This window comes from Bombyx mori, chromosome 8 (assembly GCF_030269925.1).
Source record: "Bombyx mori chromosome 8, ASM3026992v2".
In the NCBI taxonomy this organism is placed as follows: Eukaryota; Metazoa; Arthropoda; class Insecta; order Lepidoptera; family Bombycidae; genus Bombyx; species Bombyx mori.
In genome coordinates this window covers 1,078,336-1,102,599 of record NC_085114.1, presented here as the reverse complement: position 1 = coordinate 1,102,599, position 24,264 = coordinate 1,078,336, and the positions used below count along the sequence as shown (strand labels likewise).

Here is a 24,264-nt window from a genome sequence, read left to right as displayed (position 1 = left end):
TAGATGGCGCCGGTTAGAGTGAAGTGAAGTCAATAAGCTATATAGTTATTGTTTAGAATTCACTTAATTGTAATATTAAAATTCCAACTATAATATTTACTCGGCAGCTGGTTCGTTGAACCCGCACTCATGTTTGTTGTATAAAATAAAATACACAATTTGGGGAAAACCAAAAAATAGAACACAAAAAATTTATTCGTAAATTTCCTGCTTGACGTTTCAAATATAAAACCCAATACATATTTGAATCTTAAGAATTCATGGCCGATCAGTTTTTTATTTCTGATAATTTTTTTTCATCGCACATATAGGAGTATGAGCTCAGTACCCACAGCCCACAGGGTGATAAGTGGTTACCGGAGCGATTCACATTATAATTTGAGTACCGACACTCATCTTGGAATACCTAATCTAAGTCTCAAATATATGTTGAAACCGGATTGCTACACAGGAAAAATTACAGCACTATGACTACCTACTACTACCTACTTATTATATCTAATGACTTTTTCTATTTACCCAATATGTGTTCGATTAACTTATGAAGGGATGAAAAGCTTTTTTTTATTGCTTTGATGGGTGGACGAGCTCGCAGCCCACCTGGTGTTAAGTGGTAACTGGAGCCCATTGACATCTACAATGCCGCCACCCACCTTGAGATATGAGTTCTAAGGTCTCAGTATAGTTACAACGGCTACCTCACCCTTCAAACCGAAACACATTACTGCTTCACGGCAGAAATAGGCAGGGTGGTGGTACCTACCCATGCGAACTACAAGAGGTCCTACCACCAGTAATTGGCTATTTGGTATAAGCGCCATTTATCTTTGTAATTAAACATCTATATATTAATACGTGAAGCAAAAACTTTGTACCCCTTTTTACGAAAGTGGCGCGGACGAAGGAGTACGAAATTTCCCACACTTATAGAGAATAAATATAGCGAAGGAGTGCCGAATGGATTTTTTTTTTTTAATTATGCATTATTATTACATTAAATCAATAAAAAAAACATTACAAACACTACCGTGTATTTGACACACAGGCATATGAATACTCAATGTTTATTGTTAAACTTTTGTTGCTCTGTTAGTCTGTGATCAAATTGAGAAAAGGTTAATATTGTTTATTTGTCTATAGTGTAGTCTTGGCGAAATCTGTGATTATAGAAGTATAATAAAACGTTCAAACTTATAATTTCAATTAATTATAGTCGAATTTCGACTACTGCGGGACCACTGGTCCATTTTATTTGGCATTAGCATTAACAGTTCAATTAAGTTTACCCGATTTAAATGGATGAAAAAGTTTCTTTATTATGATTTTTTTTTTCCAAATTTTAAACTTTATCTGGCTCTCCTGTAAAGTTGCAAAAATATCGCTTAAACCAATAGCCTCTTACCTCTGGATATATAATATTAATGTATGGGCTTCCGTTTAACATGAGACGGAATGTGAGCCCGCACTCATTTAAGCAACAAACAAAAATAAGCAATTTCTTTTTTATTCTTATGCACAGTATCGCGCAATCAGCCATTTGTAAACCAATAGGCACGAGGAATTATTTGAAATAGCTACATCATTCTGTAACAAAATTCCCCACGTCGGTAATTCCCCAGCGCTGACATTTCGTTTCCAATCAGTGTGCTAATTGCGAGTTTATTAACGTTCTCGATAGCGTAAAAGTTAACTCAAATTTGTATGGAGTTGGAACGTTTGCTTACGTTTGCCGCTAGGGGCGCTGTTCCAATTGCATACAAATTTGAGTTAACTTTTACGCTATCGAGAACGTTAAAAAATCGCACTAAGCAAACTGAGCAATACGTGGACCTTTAAGCCTATGTCCGAAAACAGAGATAAGTTTGTCGATGTTAATAAGATGAACACTTGTTTCATACAAGCGCTTGCAATATCTTTTTTTTGTGTTATGGGCAGATGAGCATACAGCCCACCTGATGATGAGTGGTTACCGTCGCTCATGGATGTCAGCAATGAGTCAGCGTCAGTTTAATACTCTCCACAAGCCTCGTTCAAAGAAGGACATGCCATAGCACTCGGGAAACACCGTCGAGGGGAGCTTATTCCAAAGTCGGATGGTACGTGGCTAAAAAAGATCTCTGGAAACGCACTGTCGATGTGGATAGGTGTAGGAGTGTCACTTTGTTCTAAGTTAGACTAAGTTAGGTTTACTTTAGGTTAAGTTAGGAAAAGACAAAATTGTAAAAAAAAAACAATAGGCAGGGAGTCACAGGTCCGGGCAGAGGGGTTTCACCGAGGCCCGCTCCGCGCCCCCGCAAGGGGACGCAACGACCCCACGACGACTGTGGATGAACGCAGTGGCTCCAAGTAGTATGGATGAACTCTGCTCCGATGACGGGCGGTGCGATGGTAAAAACGAGACGATGATATCATCTCAAGCAAACAAATAATTTTAAAATTGCAAGAAATGCTTTTAAAATCTGGAAACAAAATATTATACAGCTTTATTTTATTGTACGGGTTCTGTTACAATATCAACTATAAGCAATAGCGGTTGTGATGCTAAACATTGAACAAACGCCGTCAGAAGGACATATATTCAGATGCTATATCGCTTACCGTATGAATATTGTGGTTTTTAATGTATCAAGTTAATTCCAAGTATGCTAAAATAAAGTTCAATTGAGAGGCGTTTGGCGTTTATCTATTATGTTGTGGCGACTCACTTACTCGCTACTACTTGGGCAACCGCCTTACAATTCGACAAAATTGCTGTCGCTTATGAATTCAGGTAATCATCTATTATTGTTGTTCAACACTTCGGAATCTTAAAAAACTGCGGGAAGTACTTATCGATATTCGCTGTGCTACCCATCGTTCGTGTCAGTGCTTTATTACTCCTATATGTTAGTTCTTTATCGTACCACTCTTGTTATAGTTTGTTTGTGTACATACTTATCTTCAATAAACCATTCAAAGCAGTACATAATTAGACTCACTGTGTAAAACATCCTTCGTGTCAGCGCCTACCTAATACGGTTAGAAGCAGCACTAATACAACTACATCTCAATGTTATCATATCTGGGACCTTCTTAAGTTAAACTATCTGCTAGGCCTCAAGATACGGGCAGTAGGTTCTTCTTTAGAAAAAACGTCTATTTTATTTAATATTTTTATATTATTCTATATTATTATATTTAATATTATAAAGAGGAAAGATTTGTTTGTTTGTTTGTTTGTATTCAATAGGCTCCGAAACTACTGAACCGATTTAAAAAAATCTTTCACTGTTTGTAAGCTACACTATCCCCGAGTGACATAGGTTGTATTTTTTTTATAAAAAAAATAAAAAAATAGATAAAAACAAATATTATTTAAATGAAAATAAAAATTCATTAAACTATATTTATATTTTCTATTTTTAGAAACCTGACGCCGATACATATAAGGGTTAATGTGTGTTTATTATAATTTTTTGAAGTGATAACTTCTTTAGAATCGTTGTGATTTCAAACCGGATGCAACGGAAAAAACGACAGGTAAGAGACACAAATACAAAAATGTGTAGGATGAAACCAGCAAAGAATGAGACAGAAATATACATACTATTTAATACAGCGCCATCTGTGAGATTTTTTAATACTAACGTGTGTATGAAAGCTCTTGTAGTGAATTTTAATTTAGGATTATACGTGAAATTAAAATATCAATTCACAGAGGGCGCTACCTTACAATTATTTACTAATGACAAAATTTTACATATACTTAAGACGTTTAGGATAATTGTATTTTAATTTTGGAAGGTTTCACTTCTACCACGTGTGAATTGCACACATTTTGTTTTTTTTATTTTGAATATTTTGTGACCCGAGCGAAGCCGGAGCGAGCCGCTAGTTAGACATAAAGATGTGGGTAGTTGGTGTTCTTATTAAAGCAGCTGCGCTCACGACTTTATTAGTGTAATTACTTCATAGCAATTATTTTTATATTAAACAATCCAAAATGCCTTAACGTGATTGAGAAAATTATTAAGGCCAACTATTGAGTACTAGCGGCCCGCTCCGGCTCCGCTCGGGTGTTTAACAAAAATTTCAACGATATTTGACGTTGTTTTTATTTTTTTTAATAAAATAACACTAATTGCGGCATAACTATAATAGTTAGACATATTATGCTGTCGCGACACTTTTTGTAAATAATAATGTGTTCTACAAAGTCATAGTAGTACATTATTTTAATCTATCATCATGCGAAAACTATCGCAGGGCACGCGATGTAATGAATATTTTAGGTTTTTTTTTACACTTTGGATTACATTATTGGAGTTTTAGTAAGGATCCCTATTTTTTTTTTCAAAAAAGATTATAGCCTATGTCACTCGGGAATAGTGTAGCTTCCAAGCAGTGAAAGAATTTTTCAAATCGGTTCAGTAGTTTCGGAGCCTATTCAATACAAACAAACAAACAAATCTTTCCTCTTTATAATATTAGTATAGACTATTGCAAATGGGCTCATAGATTTTTATAAATTTATATTAATTGTGTTAATTTTATTTTAGGGCCAAGCGTGTGATCGAAACTTGATAATAAATTGTGGTGACTTACACATGATTGCGTAGTTCACAAGTATATGTGTGAACGGCGCAAGGTGCGTCGTCGCATCTTCCTGCGCCAGTCGTCCGCAGACCTCTGACCGCGAAGCTCACGTCACATTTACTCGCATACGCCTGTCTCGATTGACCAAGTTTATATTGAATGTTTAGTGTATATAGTTTATGTCTCCTTCTTTGCCTGGACTTTTTCTTACCGTTTTGCTGTGAACTATTCAACTGTGCTTGTGCTTGTTGCTTTTCTCCTTCTGATCGTTTTTATCTAATAAATTGCTGTGTGTGTAAAATTGGACATAATCATTCCGGTAACGGATCTAAACCCCATATTGCCTGAACGAAGACTCACGCAGCAGACCCCATAACTGGTGACCCCGAGAAGAACATTCTAGCAAAATGAGCAGTGAAGATAGTGACACAACTCTTTCGCATACTACCCCACACAAAAAAATATCGAAAAATGAAGTGCCTATTTCCGTGGATCCATCCGGTAATCCAGCGGAACTTTTTCGGGTTGGTGTACGGATACCGCCTTTCTGGCCGGAAAAACCATTAATATGGTTTTGTCAAATAGAAGGTCAATTTAACATGGCAAGAATAACTGACGATTTAACTAAGTTTCACTACGTGCTTTCAAACTTGGACAGACAGTACGCGGTTGAAGTGGAAGACGTCATCACCTCACCACCGGCTACAAAAAAATATGAGTACCTTAAAAGCGAACTGATTAAGCGGCTCTCCGTGTCTAAAGAGAAAAAGGTAAAACAGCTTTTACAATCAGAAGAGTTAGCTGACCGTAAGCCTTCACAATTCTTACGACATCTACGACAACTAGCTGGACCTACAATACCAGACGATTTTCTGCGGTCCATATGGACAAGCCGTCTACCAGACAACCTGCAAACTATCATCGCGTCTCAGATGACTTTGTCTCTTATTGAACTGGCAGATCTGGCTGACAGAGTCCATGACATCGCACCTAGTGCACCTCAGGTGGCAACAACATCTTCAAGAGAAGACTCGGCACTGGAAATCATGGCTCGACAAATAACTGAACTAACAAAACAAGTCAGCGCTCTAACGATGGAAGTGCATACCCGGTCCCGTTCTCGCAATCGTCAGCAGCTCCACGATCGTAGGCGAACCCCTACGAGAAGATCCCAGTCCAACTATAAGCGGTTCCCCCTTTGTTGGTACCACTTCAAATTTGGTCAACAAGCGAAGACATGTATCCAGCCCTGTGATTACACACCATCGGAAAACATTCGGGGCAGTCGATAATGGCGACTGAAGATTGCCCATTAAACACCGGTCGCCTCTTCGTGACGGATAGAAGATCACGTCTTCAGTTTCTGGTCGACACCGGAAGTGATGTTTGCGTATTTCCTCGCTCTGCGCTTCGTCAACGACGGGAAAAGACGGAATACGAGCTGTGCGCGGCCAATGGTTCTACGATTAACACGTACGGGTACATTGAACTTAATCTCAACCTAGGTTTGCGTAGAAATTTTGTGTGGCGTTTTACAGTAGCTGATGTAACTAAAGCTATCATTGGCGTAGATTTTCTGTCTCATTTTAACCTTATCGTAGACATACGCAATAAGCTTTTAATTGATGCTAGCACCAAATTGTCAACCGTAGCTGCTTCTGCTGTAACTGATAGTTTAATATCTAGTGTAAAGGTCGTAACCGGCAATTCTAAATATCATATTTTGCTTTCTAAGTTTCCAGAGCTGACACGACCGGCAGGCATATACCACACACCAAAACACAACACAGTACATCACATCCGCACCACACCAGGCCCCCCGGTTGCCTGTACTCCTCGAAGACTCGCACCTGAAAAATTGAAGATTGCAAGATCAGAATTCGAAGCAATGTTGGCTAACGGCACCACGCGACCCTCTGAGAGTCCCTGGTCCGCACCACTACACCTCGCTGCTAAAAAGGAGAACGGATGGCGACCATGTGGCGACTACCGTATGCTAAACGCTCGCACGATACCAGATAAGTATCCGATTCGCCATATCCAAGACTTTGCGCATAGCCTATCTGGCTGTCGTGTATTTTCTACCATTGACCTGGTTAAAGCTTTTAATCAAATACCGGTTTTTGAAGACGATATACCAAAAACAGCGATAACAACCCCGTTTGGACTCTTTGAATTTCCGTACATGACGTTTGGGTTGCGAAACGCAAGTCAAACTTTTCAGAGGTTTGTCGATGAGATGACACGTGGCTTAGATTTCTGCTTCCCCTATATCGATGATTTTCTCATATTTTCCAGTAATGAATCTGAGCACCTGGAGCACCTACATCAGCTTTTCATCAGAATGAAAGAATATGGAATGCTCATCAACACTGCAAAATGTGTCTTCGGTGCATCGAAGGTAGAATTTCTTGGCTACCATATTGACGCAAATGGAACAAAACCTCTGGAAAGCAAGGTACAAGCCATCAAAGAATTTCCTGTCCCTAAAACAGCTAAGCAGCTTAGAAGATTCTTGGGCATGATAAACTTCTATCGTAGATTTATCCCCAAAGCTGCAAATATTCAAGCTGCTCTAAGCTCCTTGCTGACAGGTTCTATAAAAGCATCACATCCAATTGAGGTGACAGGGGACTCACTAAAGTCATTTGAAGACTGTAAGGAAAGCCTTTGTAACGCAGCTTTACTTGCTCATCCTGACTGTGATGCCAAGGTGAGCTTAGTGACTGATGCGTCTGATTTTGCTATTGGTGGAGTATTACAACAGCTAAAGGACGGAAATTGGCAACCTCTGGCATTCTTCTCTCGTAAGTTAAGCCCATCGCAACAAAAATATTCACCTTACGATCGAGAGCTTTTGGCAATTTACGAGAGCATTAAATACTTCAGGCATTGGTTAGAAGCAACAACTTTTACCATCTATACTGACCATAAACCATTATGCTTCGCATTCCATCAGCGGAAGGCAAACTGTAGTCCACGTCAGTATAGACATTTAGACTACATATCACAGTTTTCGACTAACATACAACATATATCCGGAAAAGATAATGTTGTGGCTGACACTCTTTCCCGGGCTGGTCAAGTTGAAGAACTGCAAAATCCTGTAAATCTCGAAACGTTAGCCAAAGCGCAAGATACGGACACTGAACTAGTGAACTTCTTAAGACGGCACACTTCGTTACAACTCGTGAAGCTAAATATACCAGGAAGTCAAAAACAATTGTACTGCGATGTCAGCACGCCGACTCCTAGGCCTCTGGTGCCAAAGCACTTACGGAAACAAATATTTGAAAGCTTGCACTCATTAAGCCATCCCGGTACAAAGGCTAGCGCTAAACTAGTAGCTGAACGATTTGTATGGCCTTCACTCAGGAAGGACTGTCGTGACTGGGCTAGAGCGTGTTTAGCTTGCCAACGCTCAAAAATAAATCGACATGTTTGCTCACCGTTAGGCACCTTCGATTTACCAAAAGCAAGATTCAATCATGTACACCTAGACATCATTGGACCGTTACCTCCTTCCGGTGATTACAAGTACTGTTTAACAGCAATTGATCGTTTTACCCGGTGGACTGAAGCTATACCACTGACTGATATTACGGCCGAATCAGTAGCAAAAGCTTTCTTATCGGGATGGATTGCCCGATTTGGTTGTCCCACTGACATCGTCACTGATCGCGGCAGACAATTTGAATCAGCACTATTCGATCAACTTTCCAAATTCATAGGGTTTAAGCATCGCAAAACTACCAGCTACCATCCTCAATGCAATGGTCTCATTGAAAGGTTTCATCGGCAGCTGAAGGCTGCTATTACATGTCATGCCGACATCAACTGGACCGAAACTTTACCAATCGTGCTCCTCGGCATAAGAAGTGCTTATAAGGAGGACATTCAGTGCTCGTCAGCCGAATTACTATATGGTGAACCCCTGCGCCTACCAGGAGAATTTTTTGGTCATAAAACTGACAAGTATGATACGGATATAACTGATTTTTCAGCCCGCATCAGGCTATTTGCCAGCAATTTACAGCCAGTCTCAACATCACATCATTCTACCCAGAAGATATTTATCTACAAAGATCTTGCATCTTGCTCGCACGTGTTCCTCAGAGAAGACGCAGTCAAACGTGGATTTCAACCAGCGTATAAAGGCCCCTACAAAGTTATTAACAGAGACAACAAAGTATACAAGCTGTTAATAAACGGAAAAGAGATCAACGTTTCCATAGACAGGATCAAACCAGCTTACTTATTAGATAGCAACACAGAAAAAATACCCAAGCAACTCTATGATGAAAAAGAAAGTCTGGAATCGCCGCGCTCGTCTCACAGAACAAGATCGGGTAGAAAAGTCACATTTCCAGACTACTATCGCCCATCCTGAGGTGGTCTCTGAGGGGGAGTGGTGTGGTGACTTACACATGATTGCGTAGTTCACAAGTATATGTGTGAACGGCGCAAGGTGCGTCGTCGCATCTTCCTGCGCCAGTCGTCCGCAGACCTCTGACCGCGAAGCTCACGTCACATTTACTCGCATACGCCTGTCTCGATTGACCAAGTTTATATTGAATGTTTAGTGTATATAGTTTATGTCTCCTTCTTTGCCTGGACTTTTTCTTACCGTTTTGCTGTGAACTATTCAACTGTGCTTGTGCTTGTTGCTTTTCTCCTTCTGATCGTTTTTATCTAATAAATTGCTGTGTGTGTAAAATTGGACATAATCATTCCGGTAACGGATCTAAACCCCATATTGCCTGAACGAAGACTCACGCAGCAGACCCCATAAAATTATCGTTGTATTATTGTTTTTTACTGGTGGTACGACCTCTTGTGAGTCTGCACGGATAGGTACCACCACCCCGACTATTTTTGCCGTGAAGCAGTAATGCGTTTCGGTTTGAAGGGTGGGGCAAGCGTTGTAACTATACTGAGACCTCAGAACTTATATCTCAAGGTGGGTGGCGCAATTTATGTTGTAGATGTTTATGGGCTCCAGTGACACCAGGTGGGCTGTGAGCTCGTCCATGCATCTAAGCAATAAAATATAAATAAAAAACCAGTAATTTTTGGCTGATACAACCATGATGGCAGCGCAATACCTTTTTTGTTCGTGCCTACATCTATAGTAATCGGAATGCGGGAAAATTGTACCTTTTTGTTGCATAGGTGAGTGAAGGAGTTTACGGATATTAAGTAGTCATCGGAGACAACACAAAGTGGATGCAGCCACCTTGGGACATGAAGTTCTCAATTGCAAAGTATTATGGGTGTCGCACTTATCAACAGCTGCTTCGTGCCGGAAATAGGTGGTACCTACACCTGCGAGCTCACAACACTATCACCAGGATCAAATAAAAAAAATAATACATAGCAATAACGCATAGTACCTATATTAGTGGTAAACGGCCGTCTGGTGTAGTGGTAAGTGACATGGTCACTACACAAGAGAGTCGCGGGTTCGAATCCCGCCAAGGGAAGATATTTATATGATAAATATAAATGTATTTTCCAGGGTTATGGATGTTTATTAAATATATTATGTATGTGTATAATAAAAAAACTTACATTTATTTCCGTTATCTGGTACCTGTAACACAAGTTCTTTACGAACTTATCACGGGACCAGTTAACGTGGCGTGATTGTTGGTAAATATTTATTTATTTATTTATAATTTCTCAAAACCATTTTGTTCCACCTTTTTCCATCGCTTCTCGCTACAATTATGTTAGGGCCCTTAAAAACTGCATTCCACAGTTTATCTGTTGCAGTAATATAGTAGGTATTATTTGAAAGATAAAAACGATTTTACTTGCGAAATGAACGTGGCGACGGCACGAAATTTGTTACACGAAGTTGTGTTAAATTTGAAAACGAAAACAATATTTCGTTTTGTAATGTTTACGTATAGATAACATATTTGAGTCGACTATTATCAAAGCCGGCAATGTGACTTTTGGACAATTATTGGTAAATCAGAAAAACGAATTATTGACTTTGTATTCCATTGGCAGTCACAAAACTCTTCTGAACGACATCTTAGATAACTAACAGGTTAAGTATTAATCTTTATTTAATGCAGGTTTTGAACCGTATTCTTTGAAGGAGACGATTATATTCAAATCAATTTGTATTGACATATCAATAACATTTTTTTGTCCAAATGCACAGATTGCCACCTTTGATAATAGACGACTCATTTGTGACACTGTTTTAAATTTTTACTATGGTTATTGATAAATGAAAATTGTCTCGATTCTAAATGTCTTCATGAACTAGCCGGTTCAATTTGAAATTTTGGAGGTGAATATGATAACAAAATGAAAATGTCTTAAAAAAATCGAACGGTTATCTTATACCTTTAAACGAGCAATTCTTGTATATTAATATATAATATGTATATCATCTGAATCTCGGAAACGGCTCCAACGATTTTCGTAAAATTTAGTATACAGGGGATTTCGGGGGCGATAAATCGATCTAGCTACGATTTATTTTCAGAAAATGTGGTTTTATTCGTGTTTTCAATAATCAACTCTTCCCGACATCTATTGGCGAATAATAATACTATTTTTCTTAATTGAGGGCAACTAACAGCTTTTAAGACACAACAAGATGGCGTTATCAAAAAAAAAACGAGCAAAGCTCGGTCATCGTCTAGTTAGTATTTTAAGCTGCGTTCACGGATTTGCACAATGACGTCATCGTTCAGAAGACGAACAACTAAACCAACACGACGTCGTGAATAGGAAAAGTTCTCTTCTAATTCTCACCAAAATTTAGAGCTTGCTTATTCTCAGTTTTATTGGTAATAGTTAATTATTCCTATTATTGTTTAAATGAAGTACTTAACCTTGTCCTATATCATATTAAACGGTGACCGTAGCTCATAGATACCATTACTGTCGCCATCCACTTCGACACATGAGGTCGAAGACTTACTAAGTCTTATTTGTACTGAAAGCGACCCGCGCAGGCTTTTCTAGTACTATATTATTACCTCATTATGAATGACCTTCGTGAACATAATTTTGTTAAAAAGTATCTTGTCCGAACTGTATTGGATTCCACTATAGTAATATAGTAATATATATATATATATATATATATGTCAGCACACGTCAGGGATGGCTGAGCGGTAGGTTCCGTCATCGCTCGTATTCGATTGAACTCAGTTTAGTCAATAAAACTTTTCAATAATAATTATTGAAACTCAACACACACAACTTTCACAATGACAGGATAAACCGACAGTTTCGTTGCATATACCGACAGACCGACTGACTGAGACGGACGGAATGACTGTCTGACACGGAATGCCACGACTCTGTCCACGTACCGCCATTTTATACTGTGGCGTTACGTAGTCTACCCTTCATTTTGTGATATTTATCAAAACAACATCTCATCATTTAAAATAATAATCAAAACCACCGTCTTTTACTAAAAGTCGGTATCCACGACAACTAAAAGTCGTTATCCACGACACGGCCATTCTGACATGTCACACGTCCCTGTGTGACGCTCCTGCAAGAAAAACAACCTTTTGCAATATCAAACAAGTTTCGTCTCGGCCAATCCTGATACATTCACGATTGAGGATTGGGATTCCTTTCATTACAAACCATAACGTTAGCTCTCAACAAGATCTTTAACAGACCATGTTAACCTGTGTGAGTAGATAACTTAATTACCCAATTATTAGTGATACACTATACAACTGAAAAATTTCATTAATGCTCAATAAGCATTAGAAACCCGAGTTATTACAAAACAACTCAATCTGAGCAGTATTTCATCAGTATTCTGTATCAACCACAAACTATCGTTACAATTACTTCCATCTAGTGAGAGTAACTCATGCCACCTATATCGAGTGACGATAAACCAATTCAAGTGCCACCTCCATCAAGTAGCTCTTGACTACTTATTGCCTCCATCCGGCAAATAAGTGGGACCTCCATCCGGTACCCAACTTCAACACAAAACACTAATGCCTCCATCCGGCACGCAAGTGGAACTTCCATCCAGTACCCACTTCAACCATAAAACACATCACAATGCCTCCATCCGGCAATAAAACGAACACATCACCTAAATCGAGCGATGTGTTCAATTACCAGTCATAAATGACACCGAATACTGTTCTTTACTAATCACACAAAATAGGACAACAAAATCCTTACTTTAATCAGTCAGTTGTATCGTGGTCATTTGATCCTACATCTTCTACATCACTAGTTTCAACAAAATCGTATAGAACGCCCCTGGCCTGGCTGCCGGCGCAGCTAGTGACATTGCCACCCACATTATCATTAAAACAAATGATAAAACCAATACACATCATTTCACAATATAGAGTCAAAGTCATTACTAGACCAACACAACAATAGTCTCCATTGAGACCCAGGTCTCCGCTGTACCAATCGATGGAGATGCTCTCACCTCACTGATCAGTCTCGTCAGTAGCACTACTTAGAGGCAACCTTATGTAATCATAGGTTCTATTACCAGTTAAAGCCACAAAATTCAACATCAAATTTTACTAACTTTCCAATGTTCTGGTCTCGTCAAAGTTAATCTCTTACTTTCAGTATCATTTTAAGTAAAAACCTTTAGGGATATGGCACGCGAACTATTAAGAATTCGAAGGGGCTCACTTTTGTTATTCTTATGGTAGAACAATTTAAAATTTGTCAAGAACAATTCCATGAGCTCACCGCGAGCTTGGTCATCAATAACGCAAGTCTGGGCTTCGAATAAGGACACTAGATTTAAGTGTTCTATTTCGCTGAATGCTCAATCTCACTGAACCGATTAAAACAACTATCAGGTAGTACATGACATACAATAGGTAAGCAATAAACCATCGCATAGGATTTGTTCCGTACAGTTTTGAGTTAAAACAACAGAAACCTTTTATGAGAACCATCGTATAAAATTGATGAGTTATGAAGCTACTACTAATAGATTTCTTGACAAGAGAGCATTCGGCACCCGAATCCAAATAAAAATAATACGACTCACCAGATTGTTCTTATTTACCAAAATTGCCCGATGTTACGCAGCTACCGGCACGTTGCTCCACTCGGCCGGTGAATAGTTGACCCATCGAGCGCCGACAGACGGCGTTTGCGTCCCATATCTCGTATTGGCTGCAGCAATCACGTGTTGATTGCGACATGGTCTTCCTGATTGTACATGTCCTCGTGTGATGGTTAACCTACAATCAAAAACATCCACGAGAACACTTGTTCCGCTCGATCACTCCTGACTACACTTTACGACTTATCGGAAACTTTAAAGTCATCAAAGCTTTAAACTGGTTTAATACCATTTTAACCAAATCAAACAATAGGGTATACAAAGTTCACTATTCAGCAGCCAGAGCACGTACCACAGTCGTTCATCAAACTTCAAATTTACTCTGTACAAATCAGGCATAGCTTACAGGAACTCAGATCAAAGAAAACTTCCGAGTAAAAATATCTAACGCCACGGCTCTCCAGCCGACCAGCAATCGCAATTGCCCTCATGATGCGCATCCACAGCGTGGATCGCCCGTGTGCATCACCCGCTGACTACACACGATGGTCTTTACAGACCCCGACCTCCGCCAGAGCCAAACGCGCACCGCGCACCCACGGACTACTTGAGTTGCCTCAAGAGACACCGATTTCTACCGGGCTACGACTACGTAATAGCTACTGGTACGGTCGAACACAATACGGCCGATAGACTATCCTTACTCGAGTTTTCACCACAATTTAAGCTTGCTCTTCATCATCATCATTTACATCAACCTCGACTGGTATGTGTCATGCTGGCATTTTTTTTTAGCCTATCATGTGGGTATTTGTAAGTACGTTTTGAATTTAAAGCTTTCAATGTGTAACGGTCACCATCCAATACTTCAACTACTTTAAACGGCCCTTTAAACTTCGTATCTAATTTCGTTTGATTACGCTCTTCGTTTTAATGTATGGACGAGCTCACAGCCCTCCTTGTGTTAAGTGGTTACTGGAACCCATAGACATCCACAGCGTAAACGCACCACACACCTTGAGATAGAAGTTCTAAGGTCTCAGTATAGTTACAACCGCTGCCCCACCCTTCAAACCGAAATACACCACTGCTTCACGGCAGAAATAGGCAGGGTGATGGTACCCGTGCGGTCGATGGCACTACACGGAGCACCCGTCTGGTGCCACGTCCTTACCCACGAGAACGTCGCCGCGCTGCGACGCCGGCAGCGCGCGATCGCAGTCAGAGTTATTCAAGGATACTTCACAGTCTCCTACGAGGCGGCGCGCCCTAGCGCAAGTGCAGCCGGAGCGCGGGGGCTCCAATCTCGGCAGTCCGTGCTGGAGGCGTGGTCTCGTCGTTTGGCGGACCCGTCGGCCGGCCTCCGTACCGTCGAGGCGATCTGCCCGGTTCTCGCAGACTGGGTGGGCCGCGACCGCGGAAGTCTCACCTCCGGCTACCTGTGCAGACTCACAAGACATTTTACAACCATGCAAACTTCTTACCGCAACAAATCTTACCAGCCACCACGCAAACTACAATTTTACGGGTTCCACCTCTCCTACACGATGTTACTCCCACACTGAGGAAGCCAACGAAAAACCTGCATCCGCCAGCGGGACCCGAACACCGCCGCATCGCCAGACACGAACGCACCGGACGTCTTATCTTACAGGTCACGACGACTTCAGATGTGTAAATTTTTCTTCCCCACGGAAACTTGCTTGCTTTCTTGTTTGCTTGCTTGCTGGAGCCCGAAGTCATCGAACGTGTAGTGTTATTGGTATTGAATCTAGTAGATTCTAAAATTTCAGCGACAATTCACAGTCTCATGTCCTGGTTTACTGCACTAGTGCCATGTAACTCTAGCAGTAGTCATTGGCTTAAAAACGATTCATGTCGGAACTACCCACTCGTCATGACAGATCCATTATTGCGATCAAGTTTCACTTGAGATTTGCACTTGCCTTAATTTCTTGCAATAGCTTGTTACGTGTTGTATTTCCGCTAGTAAATGCCATGTGATGAAGTCGACAGTCAAACTGGGCAACATGAGCCAGAACGTAAGATGTAACGATTTCTTCGTGGCTCAGACCTTCCATCGAGGTAACACAGACGTTATTACACGACTTACGTATGCTGCATTCACGCTCTTGTGGCGTACCATTACTAGTATTCTGATCTGCATCATGTTTTTTTGCTGTACTTCGAACATGTTCAAACACGTCACGCCAGTGAGAGTAGAGTCCTGATCTCACTTCTGATGTCGGCACGCATCAGGGATGGCTGAGCGGTAGGTTCCGTCATCGCTCGTATTCGATTGAACTCAGTTTAGTCAATAAAACTTTTCAATAATAATTATTGAAACTCAACACACACAACTTTCACAATGACAGGATAAACCGACAGTTTCGTTGCATATACCGACAGACCGACTGACTGAGACGGACGGAATGACTGTCTGACACGGAATGCCACGACTCTGTCCACGTACCGCCATTTTATACTGTGGCGTTACGTAGTCTACCCTTCATTTTGTGATATTTATCAAAACAACATCTCATCATTTAAAATAATAATCAAAACCACCGTCTTTTACTAAAAGTCGGTATCCACGACAACTAAAAGTCGTTATCCACGACATATATATATTTATAACCACTATATATATATTTTTAAATATGCGAAATAATAATAGGGTAGTTTCTTACAGCACGATCACTTCCGTCCGATGGGATGGGATAAGCAGTAGACAGCGGCTTGGCTCTGCTCCTGGCATTGCTGAAGTCCATGGGCAACGTTAACCACTTACCATCAGGTGGGCCGTACGCTCGTCTGCCTACAAAGGCAATAAAAAAAATTCACATAGAATTTTAACATTGCATAATATTATTATGGTCTTAAAGGCGAACGAGGAGTTGCAAACCAGTCCCTACCAGCGCAAACTAATAAGCCCCGACATTACATTATCATCGACCTAAATCAGTATGACCGAGCTTCTGATAATTATCCTTGTACCTGCTTAATGAAATCTGTAATGCGGGTCTTAATTATTACATCGTTGTACAACCAATTTCCAGCTTATCTATAGAATTGGCTTGGTGATTAGGGTTTTTAGAAGTGGTTGCTTGCCTTATATGTATGACACGCACATTAGAGCCTAATTAATGTACTGTGCTTAATTATATGCAAGTGATGGCGTAAGAAAATAAATAAAACGGGCTTCAGTTATGTTTCACTGAACACCAGATGGGGCAGCTAATGAAGTTAATAGTCATTGCAAAGTGATTGTCGACACCAACCTTCAGAGCCGGATCTTCTCAGTGAGTCGCATTTCCGATTCGGTGGTAGGTTCTGCGAAGCACGGCTCTTGCTAGGGCTAGTGTTAGGAAAGTCCTCAGGTTAGAGCCCCGTGAGCTCACCTACTCGTTAGGTTACGTTGTTATCTAACGTTACCAGCTTAGGTAAAAAATAAAATTAATAAAAAAATAAAAACAACCTTCACAGATGAAAAACAGCGTTAGTTCATACAGAACCTTCGACTTCTGTGTGGACTTACGCTCTTTTTTAGTATAACGGGACTTTAGATATAAGTAGGATAGTGTAGGTAGTATATACCCAAGCGGGTTCACGTTACATCCTACCACCAGTAATTACGTCAGCTTTAATACTAGTAAGTAATACCTCTGGTGATACGGGTAGTTACCACCACCATGCCTATTTCAGCTATGATGCAGAAATGCGTTTCGGTTTGAAGAAGGAGTAGCCGTTGTAACTATACTGAGACCTTAGAGCTCATATCTCAAGGTGGGTGGCGGCTTTTACGTTATAGATGTCTATGGGTTCCGGTAACCATTTAACACCAGGTGGGCTGTGAGCTCGTCTGGGCAGACGCAATAAAAAATCTGTCCAATAAAAAAAGCTTTAGTTAAAATAATTTTCAAAATAAATCAACTTCTTTAGCGCATTGACTACGTATGTTTTGAAATTTGACCTTTGAAGGCATAGGGCATGTCGGTTACAAAACTTAAGGTTGCATTACAAACTCGCACGCGGCCGAGCGCTAGCACGTGCTCCTCGTTAACCCGAGGCCCCAGGTTCGTGACCAGACACAGTAATATTAGATGGGTGCTGCTATGCAATGTTAAGAAACATTCTTTTGTACCGTTCGTGGCCTAAAGGATTCATAGTATTATTCAAACTGATGAAAAACTTTTAAAGGAAATATGTAGAATCTAAATAAAAGAAAAGGAAGGAAGGGAAAATAATCTAAGTAGCGGAACAGTCCAAAGCAATTGCATTCGTTTCAATTTTTAGTTACTTTAAGCCTTTCTATTAATTTGCAGATTTGCACAATATCAATGACAACGACAATGCCAATAGTTTTGGTTCTTTTGCCAAATGTCATAACTAATATCGGTAAAAACTTTTCATTTTTATTTCGGCTCGCTGGGTTTGGGTTTGAGTAGGCCGGGCGCCAGTTGTACTATAAAACTGGTCCACAGAACTCATGTTTCAAGCTGGGTGGCGGCATTTACGTTGTTGATGTCTATGGGCTACGAAAACCACTTAACATTAGCTGGTCAGTTAGCTCGTCCACCCATCTAAGCAATAACAAGAAAATATGTTTCCTGTGATGTGAGATTTATTGGAAACTTAAATAAGTGACAAACCGGACTAAGAAAAATAAGGTTATAACTCCATCGCAATCACACGGTATTGTAAGGATATTGTTAAAATTATTACTGTAGTACATTTAATGATTTAACATGTGTAGGATCCAGTTGTAGAAGGTGTTAAGACGACCTGCTGATAGTCGCAGGCCGTCACAGTCGGACAGCGTTGGATCAGAGATTCGGTAGAAACTTAAATTTGGGGGAACAGAGACTAGGGGTAGAATAGGGACAAATCTGGGTTGTCACAACACCGATATTTGGTTAATATTTTATTATTGTTGGTACTATATTTTATTTATCGAATAGTGAATTGGATGTTCTACGACCACTAGATATTCTGCGCCTAGATGATTTATTTAAGATTACATAGCTACATACATACTTATGTTTGATTAATACAGAATTTAACCTAGATAGTTTTTCTGAAGTTCTACTTCTTTTGGCTTCTTCTTTCTTACTTTTGATGCATATGCATATCGGGCAGATAGGTAGGTATCTACTAAAAACCCCTATCGAAAAACTGTTGTTTCCATTCGTGACCCGATTCACCTTGGCTTTGGAGTGAATTGGGTCAAGTTAGTTTTTTAAGTTTTTGTGTATATTTTGCAATGAGCTACATAATATGTGTAATAATACATCGCATATGAAAATATAAGTCTCCGAAACTATTTTAATCTCAATGTTATTGGTATTACTCGAAGAAAAGCCGCTGAAAATTTGTGTTGGAATTGCAAAATGTCCCGATTCCCTCCAATCTACTGTATTTCATTTCTATCGTTCGCTACGAATAATATTACTATTGTTTTTATTCTTATATGTACTTAATTATATCATTGACCTTGTGTGCACATCTGTTACAATATGTATAGGTACTAAAATATTTATAAAAGAGTACTTAGAATAACAATAAAAATATCTATGAGAATGTTATTAATTTCAAGTTAAAAAGAATTTCAAGATTAATATTATAAGATTAATTTCAAGATTAATAAGATTTCATTACTTAATAATAAGTTTTTTTTTGTTTTTTTTGTTGCTTAGATGGGTGGACGAGCTCACAGCCCACCTGGTGTTAAGTGGTTACTGGAGCCCATAGACATCTATAACGTAAATGCGCCACCCACCTTGAGATACAAGTTCTAAGGTCTCAGTATAGTTACAACGGCTACCCCACCCTTCGAACCGAAACGCATTACTGCTTCACGGCGGAAATACGGGGTGGTACCTACCCGTGCGGACCCCCAAGAGGTCCTACCACCAGTGATTGTGCAAATTATAATTTTGCGGGTTTAATTTTTATTACACGATGTTATTCCTTCACCGTGGAAGTCAATCGTGAACATTTGTTGAGTACGTATTTCATTAGAAAAATTGGTACCCGCCTGCGGGATTCGAACACCGGTGCATCGCTACACATGAATGCACCGGACGTCTTATCCTTTAGGCCACGACGCGGCGACGACTTTTTTAAAAATAAGTTATTAATTTCGTCTGATTTCAGTAACCGAAACTGGATTATTTTAATTAGAGTTTCCGAATGGTGGTTAGCAGCGTTAGAAGATTTAAAACACCCAGCGTTTAACGAGAGCCTTCAGGAGCATTGTTCTTTGGTCGCTTCTCGTGTGTTCGGGTTTGATTCTGTATAAAGTCCACTAAAGGTCCATCCATAATAGTCCACGACTTTGTCGGCGACTTGAGCAGTTCGAGATCTTTTAGCAATCGGATGGGTAATATCGGTAATAAAACAAACGTAAGACAAAAAAAATACACTATATTACACTGTATCATTGTGCTTATAGAATTTCAATTGTCACTTTTTGTTTTCGTCCCTTAGAATTTGTATATCCCCAATTTCCAAATAAAACCGTTAAGATCGTTTGTTAAATTTTTTATGTTTTATATTCAGAATTATGTTTAAGTCGAATACTCATCTATGATTAAATTCGAAAACCTAATCAAAGAATTCTACTAATTCTACCTGAACTAGTAACCTAGTTATTTATTTATTACACTTCATGTGTTATATTGGCGGACTTAATGCCTAAGGCATTCTCTATAAGTCAACCAAAGTTAGTGCAGAGTAATAGTGGTAGTATAGTGGTAGGTGCAATGAAATTTATATTAAGTTTATTAATTAGATCTAGTAATTATAATAAATTCAAACCTCACGTGTCAACACACAAATAGACTACAGAAATTTTAAAAAGCGTCAAAAATGAGGAGGCATTGCATCTCGCCGAATCTTCTCAGTGGGTCGCGATTCCGATCCGGTGATTGATTCAGCGAAGCACTGCTCTTGCTAGGGTCAGTGTTAGCATTCTCTCAGATTGAACCCCCGAGATCCCCTACCTGTTCGGGCGTAGCTGTAATAGCCGCAGAAGCTACTAGCGAATAGGTAGAAAAAAAGGCATTGCATCAAAATAAACTGTAGTTACAGTGATTTTATGTACTAATTGAAATAAGTTAAAAGCAAATATTATAGTATGGTTATAATCATCATCATCATCATCATCAGCCTTTATCTGCCCACTGCTGGACTTAGGACTTCCCCAATGCCTTCCACATAATGCGATCCTCCGCCTTCCGCACACAATACAGAGATTGAGAGACGCATACGACTGGGTTGGTCGGTATTTGGGAAATTCCGTGTAATCCTCACCTCGCAAATTCCTCAATGCCTGAAGACAAAAGTCTTTAACCAGTGCGTTCCCCCCGCGATGACCTACGGCCCGGAAACCTGGACACTGACGGCAGGGCTGGCCCATAAGTTAAAAGTCGCACAGCGGGCGATGGAGAGAGCTATGCTCGGTATTTCTCTAAGGGACAAAATCCGGAACGAAGAAATTCACGGAGAACCAAAGTCGACGACATAGCTCTCAAAGTTAGCAGGCTGAAGTGGCAATGGGCCGGTCACATCTGTCGAGCCAGCGACGCCAGGTGGGGAAGGAAAGTCCTCGAATGGAGGCCACGGATGGGTACCAGGAGCTTGGGGCGTCCTCCAAACAGGTGGACTGACGACTTAGTGCGCACGGCGGGAAGTCGTTGGACGCGGAAGGCGGAGGATCGCATTATGGTTATAATAATATGATATAATAATAAAATAATAATTATGAAAAAATAGTGGTTGGATTTAAATGAGGATGCCTTTTTGTATAAATTCCCTTTGCAGATGCAGTCAGATAGTCTTCAACTTAGATAAAAAAAATTGTTTTAAGAAATTTCGAAATTTTTATTTTAGATTCATTTCAGCTAAGGCTTGTTCTTGTTGTGGCGACGGTCAATGATAACTTTCCATCGTCTGACCTGCTTACTCGTGTTTTTTATTATCTTCATTTAACCTTATTTATATACTAAAGATTTTCACGATCTTCGGCTCTTATTACTATTACTACTACTTATTACTAATTACAGTTTACCGTATTGTAAGCTAGTATATTGTGCTAATTTATTTATGTGCATTAATCGATTTTTATTCATTAAACAAAAAAAAAAATCCAATTACCCTAATCTCTGGTATGCGTATTGGATAGTTAAATCAAATCGTCCAATCACTCATAACTCAATGATTTTTTTCGATTTAAAACTAAAATACTTGTTTGGCCTTTCTAGAAAAAAGCATAAAGAAAGGTGTTCCAAAAATATTATCTTTGCTGTTTTTAAAACTCACCTTAAAAAGTCTTTAGTAAATCACAAAATTCACAACTATAAAAAAAACTATGTTTGCTAAATGCACAGACGCTGGCTAAAACACGATAGAATATTTATAAACACAATGCCACCATGTTAGACACACAACCGACACGCGCTAATTTCTATCGGACACTGAATGAAAATTGAATGAAATGATATTGTGAACAGAACCAAGTCCGCAACTGTGTTGAACAGCCACTATTCTACGGTCTCCGATCTAATACGATGTCTTCTAATAAACGTATCTACTTAATATGGAAGTATTCGCTGCGCTGGCGCAGTGAATCGAATTGTCTCGTGTCCAATCAACCGACAAATTAATGTAAACAATAAATATTGTTTGCCAATAATCGTAATTTGTAAATCGCATTGAAGTATTTACAAAATATCTCGTGTTGTATTTGCTTTAAAATTTAATTACATTACATATTAAACCGTGGCCGTGAAGATGTTGGTTGCAATGCGATTGATTCATTGATTGTTTGTTCTCAGACTGTCAGAGGCATAAGGTCGGTTATAGATTTTGTAAAGATCACTGAAATGTATATAGTTTTTGAAGTCAACATTTCTTTAGCATCGCTGCCATTTGTATAACTAACTATAAACGACATTGACCCCCGTATCTTTAGTCGTTCACACGAGCCTAACTCGACTCGACTCAACCTCCAACGCGCGTTTTGGTATGATTAGTCGTAAAAATAAACTCAGCTCAAACGTCCTTGGAAAGATTTCCTAACCGGAGTGAAGTGAGCGAACTGTCAAGTCAAGGTACGTCGTGACGTACCTTGAACGTTCCTCAAGGCTGGTTTTCTATCAATGTCCAAACAGTATGTGGACCGCAAATGGAAATATATGATATTGTTGTGCAATGGCCTGGATGGCAGATTTACCGCACGCACACATATTTACGAATAACTCAGCAATCAAAACATCAAACAAGTTCATCTAGTGTCAAACAGACAGCGGCAGTTTGACTTTGACATTAAACAATGACCATAGACTACAGAACTCTATGGGTTTGATGCTAGCTTGATCAAATTTTCATCATTATTACCTCACTCGAGGACAGTTAAGGAATAATGTAATGGTCGACTAAAAATACGAAACTCGAGTAAGTTTGGAGGGAATTCTCGAGCATCATCGGATGAGTTAAGAGTGGAGGACTATTTTACGAAACGTCTAAAGATACGGGCACTACTACTACGCCAGTAATATAGTCCAATGATAAACGATAGGATTTTGCCTGCGAGAGATATTGAATACTTCTACCATGAGTAAATTGCGGGTTTTTCTTTTTCTATTTTAAGGGGTTTCAACTTCGATCACAGGATTATAATTTTTAGGTCTTTCTACAAAACTTACACACAGCTCTTACTAAGATTGGAATTAAAGAAGGAATGGAAGAAAGATTTGATATTCGAACTTACTATACTAGTTATACGGTCAAGAGTAAGATACTGATAGGCAGTGGTTTAGCTCTGTCCCTGACATTGCTGACGTCAATAAGTGACGGTAACCACTCATCATCAGATGGGCCGTATGCTCTTCTACCTACAAGGACAATAAAAAAGTATAATTAAAATTAATAATTTGATAATTGCCACATTTATATTTAGGTTCAAGACATGTGAAGACATTGTCAAATCGCAGAAAGAACAAATGGAAATAATATAAGTAATGTAAGTAAGCAGTAATGCGTTTCGGTTTGAAGGGTGGGGCAGCCGTTGTAACTATACTGAGACCTAAGAACTTATATCTCAAGGTGGGTGGCGCATTTACGTTGTAGATGTCTATGGGCTCCAGTAACCACTTAAGACCAGGTGCGCTGTGAGCTCATCCACCAATCTAATTAAAAAAAAGAGTTTGACATGAAACTTATCCCATAACATCAACCCACCGAGCTTATCGCCGGATCTTCTCACCGGGCCGTAGTAGATGCCATTTCGAAGCAGCTGCTCTTGAGCTGACAGGTCTCCTTCGGAGGCGTTCGGTTAGCTTAGTTCTGATTTTACACGCTTGTTTTCTTTCACAGTGGAAGTCCTTTGTAAACGCTTTTCATGCGCGTACGAGTATTTCGCCTTATCCTTTAGACCATGACGTCAAATATAGTGACTACGACCGGGAATCGTGGTATTTCAGTCACAGTAAATTAAAGAGCCTCAAAAAGCATTCGATTATTCCTATGCACCGTAAAAAGTATTCAAAAAATTTCGGTTTGAAGGGTGGGGTAACCGTTGTAACTATACTGAGACCTTAGAACTTATATCTCAAGGTGGGTGGCGCATTTACGTTGTA

At 39.6% G+C, this 24,264-nt stretch overlaps 2 protein-coding genes across 2 annotated transcripts in view; one reads left to right on the top strand and one right to left on the bottom strand.

Annotated features, from left to right (window-relative positions):
- LOC101738526 (cationic amino acid transporter 3) overlaps positions 1–22,103 on the bottom strand; it is a 59,840-nt gene extending 37,737 nt beyond the window's left edge. Inside the window, exon 1 of the mRNA XM_004925341.5 lies at positions 21,947–22,103. The gene's annotated coding sequence lies outside the window, so the exon portion shown is untranslated. The remainder of the gene's footprint in view (positions 1–21,946) is intronic.
- LOC119628815 (uncharacterized) lies at positions 5,175–6,429 on the top strand. Its single transcript, XM_038012564.1, has 2 exons — positions 5,175–5,721; positions 6,311–6,429. The coding sequence occupies exons 1-2, from the start codon at positions 5,175–5,177 to the stop codon at positions 6,427–6,429; spliced, it is 666 nt and encodes a 221-aa protein (XP_037868492.1).
- Positions 22,104–24,264: the final 2,161 nt, after the last annotated feature.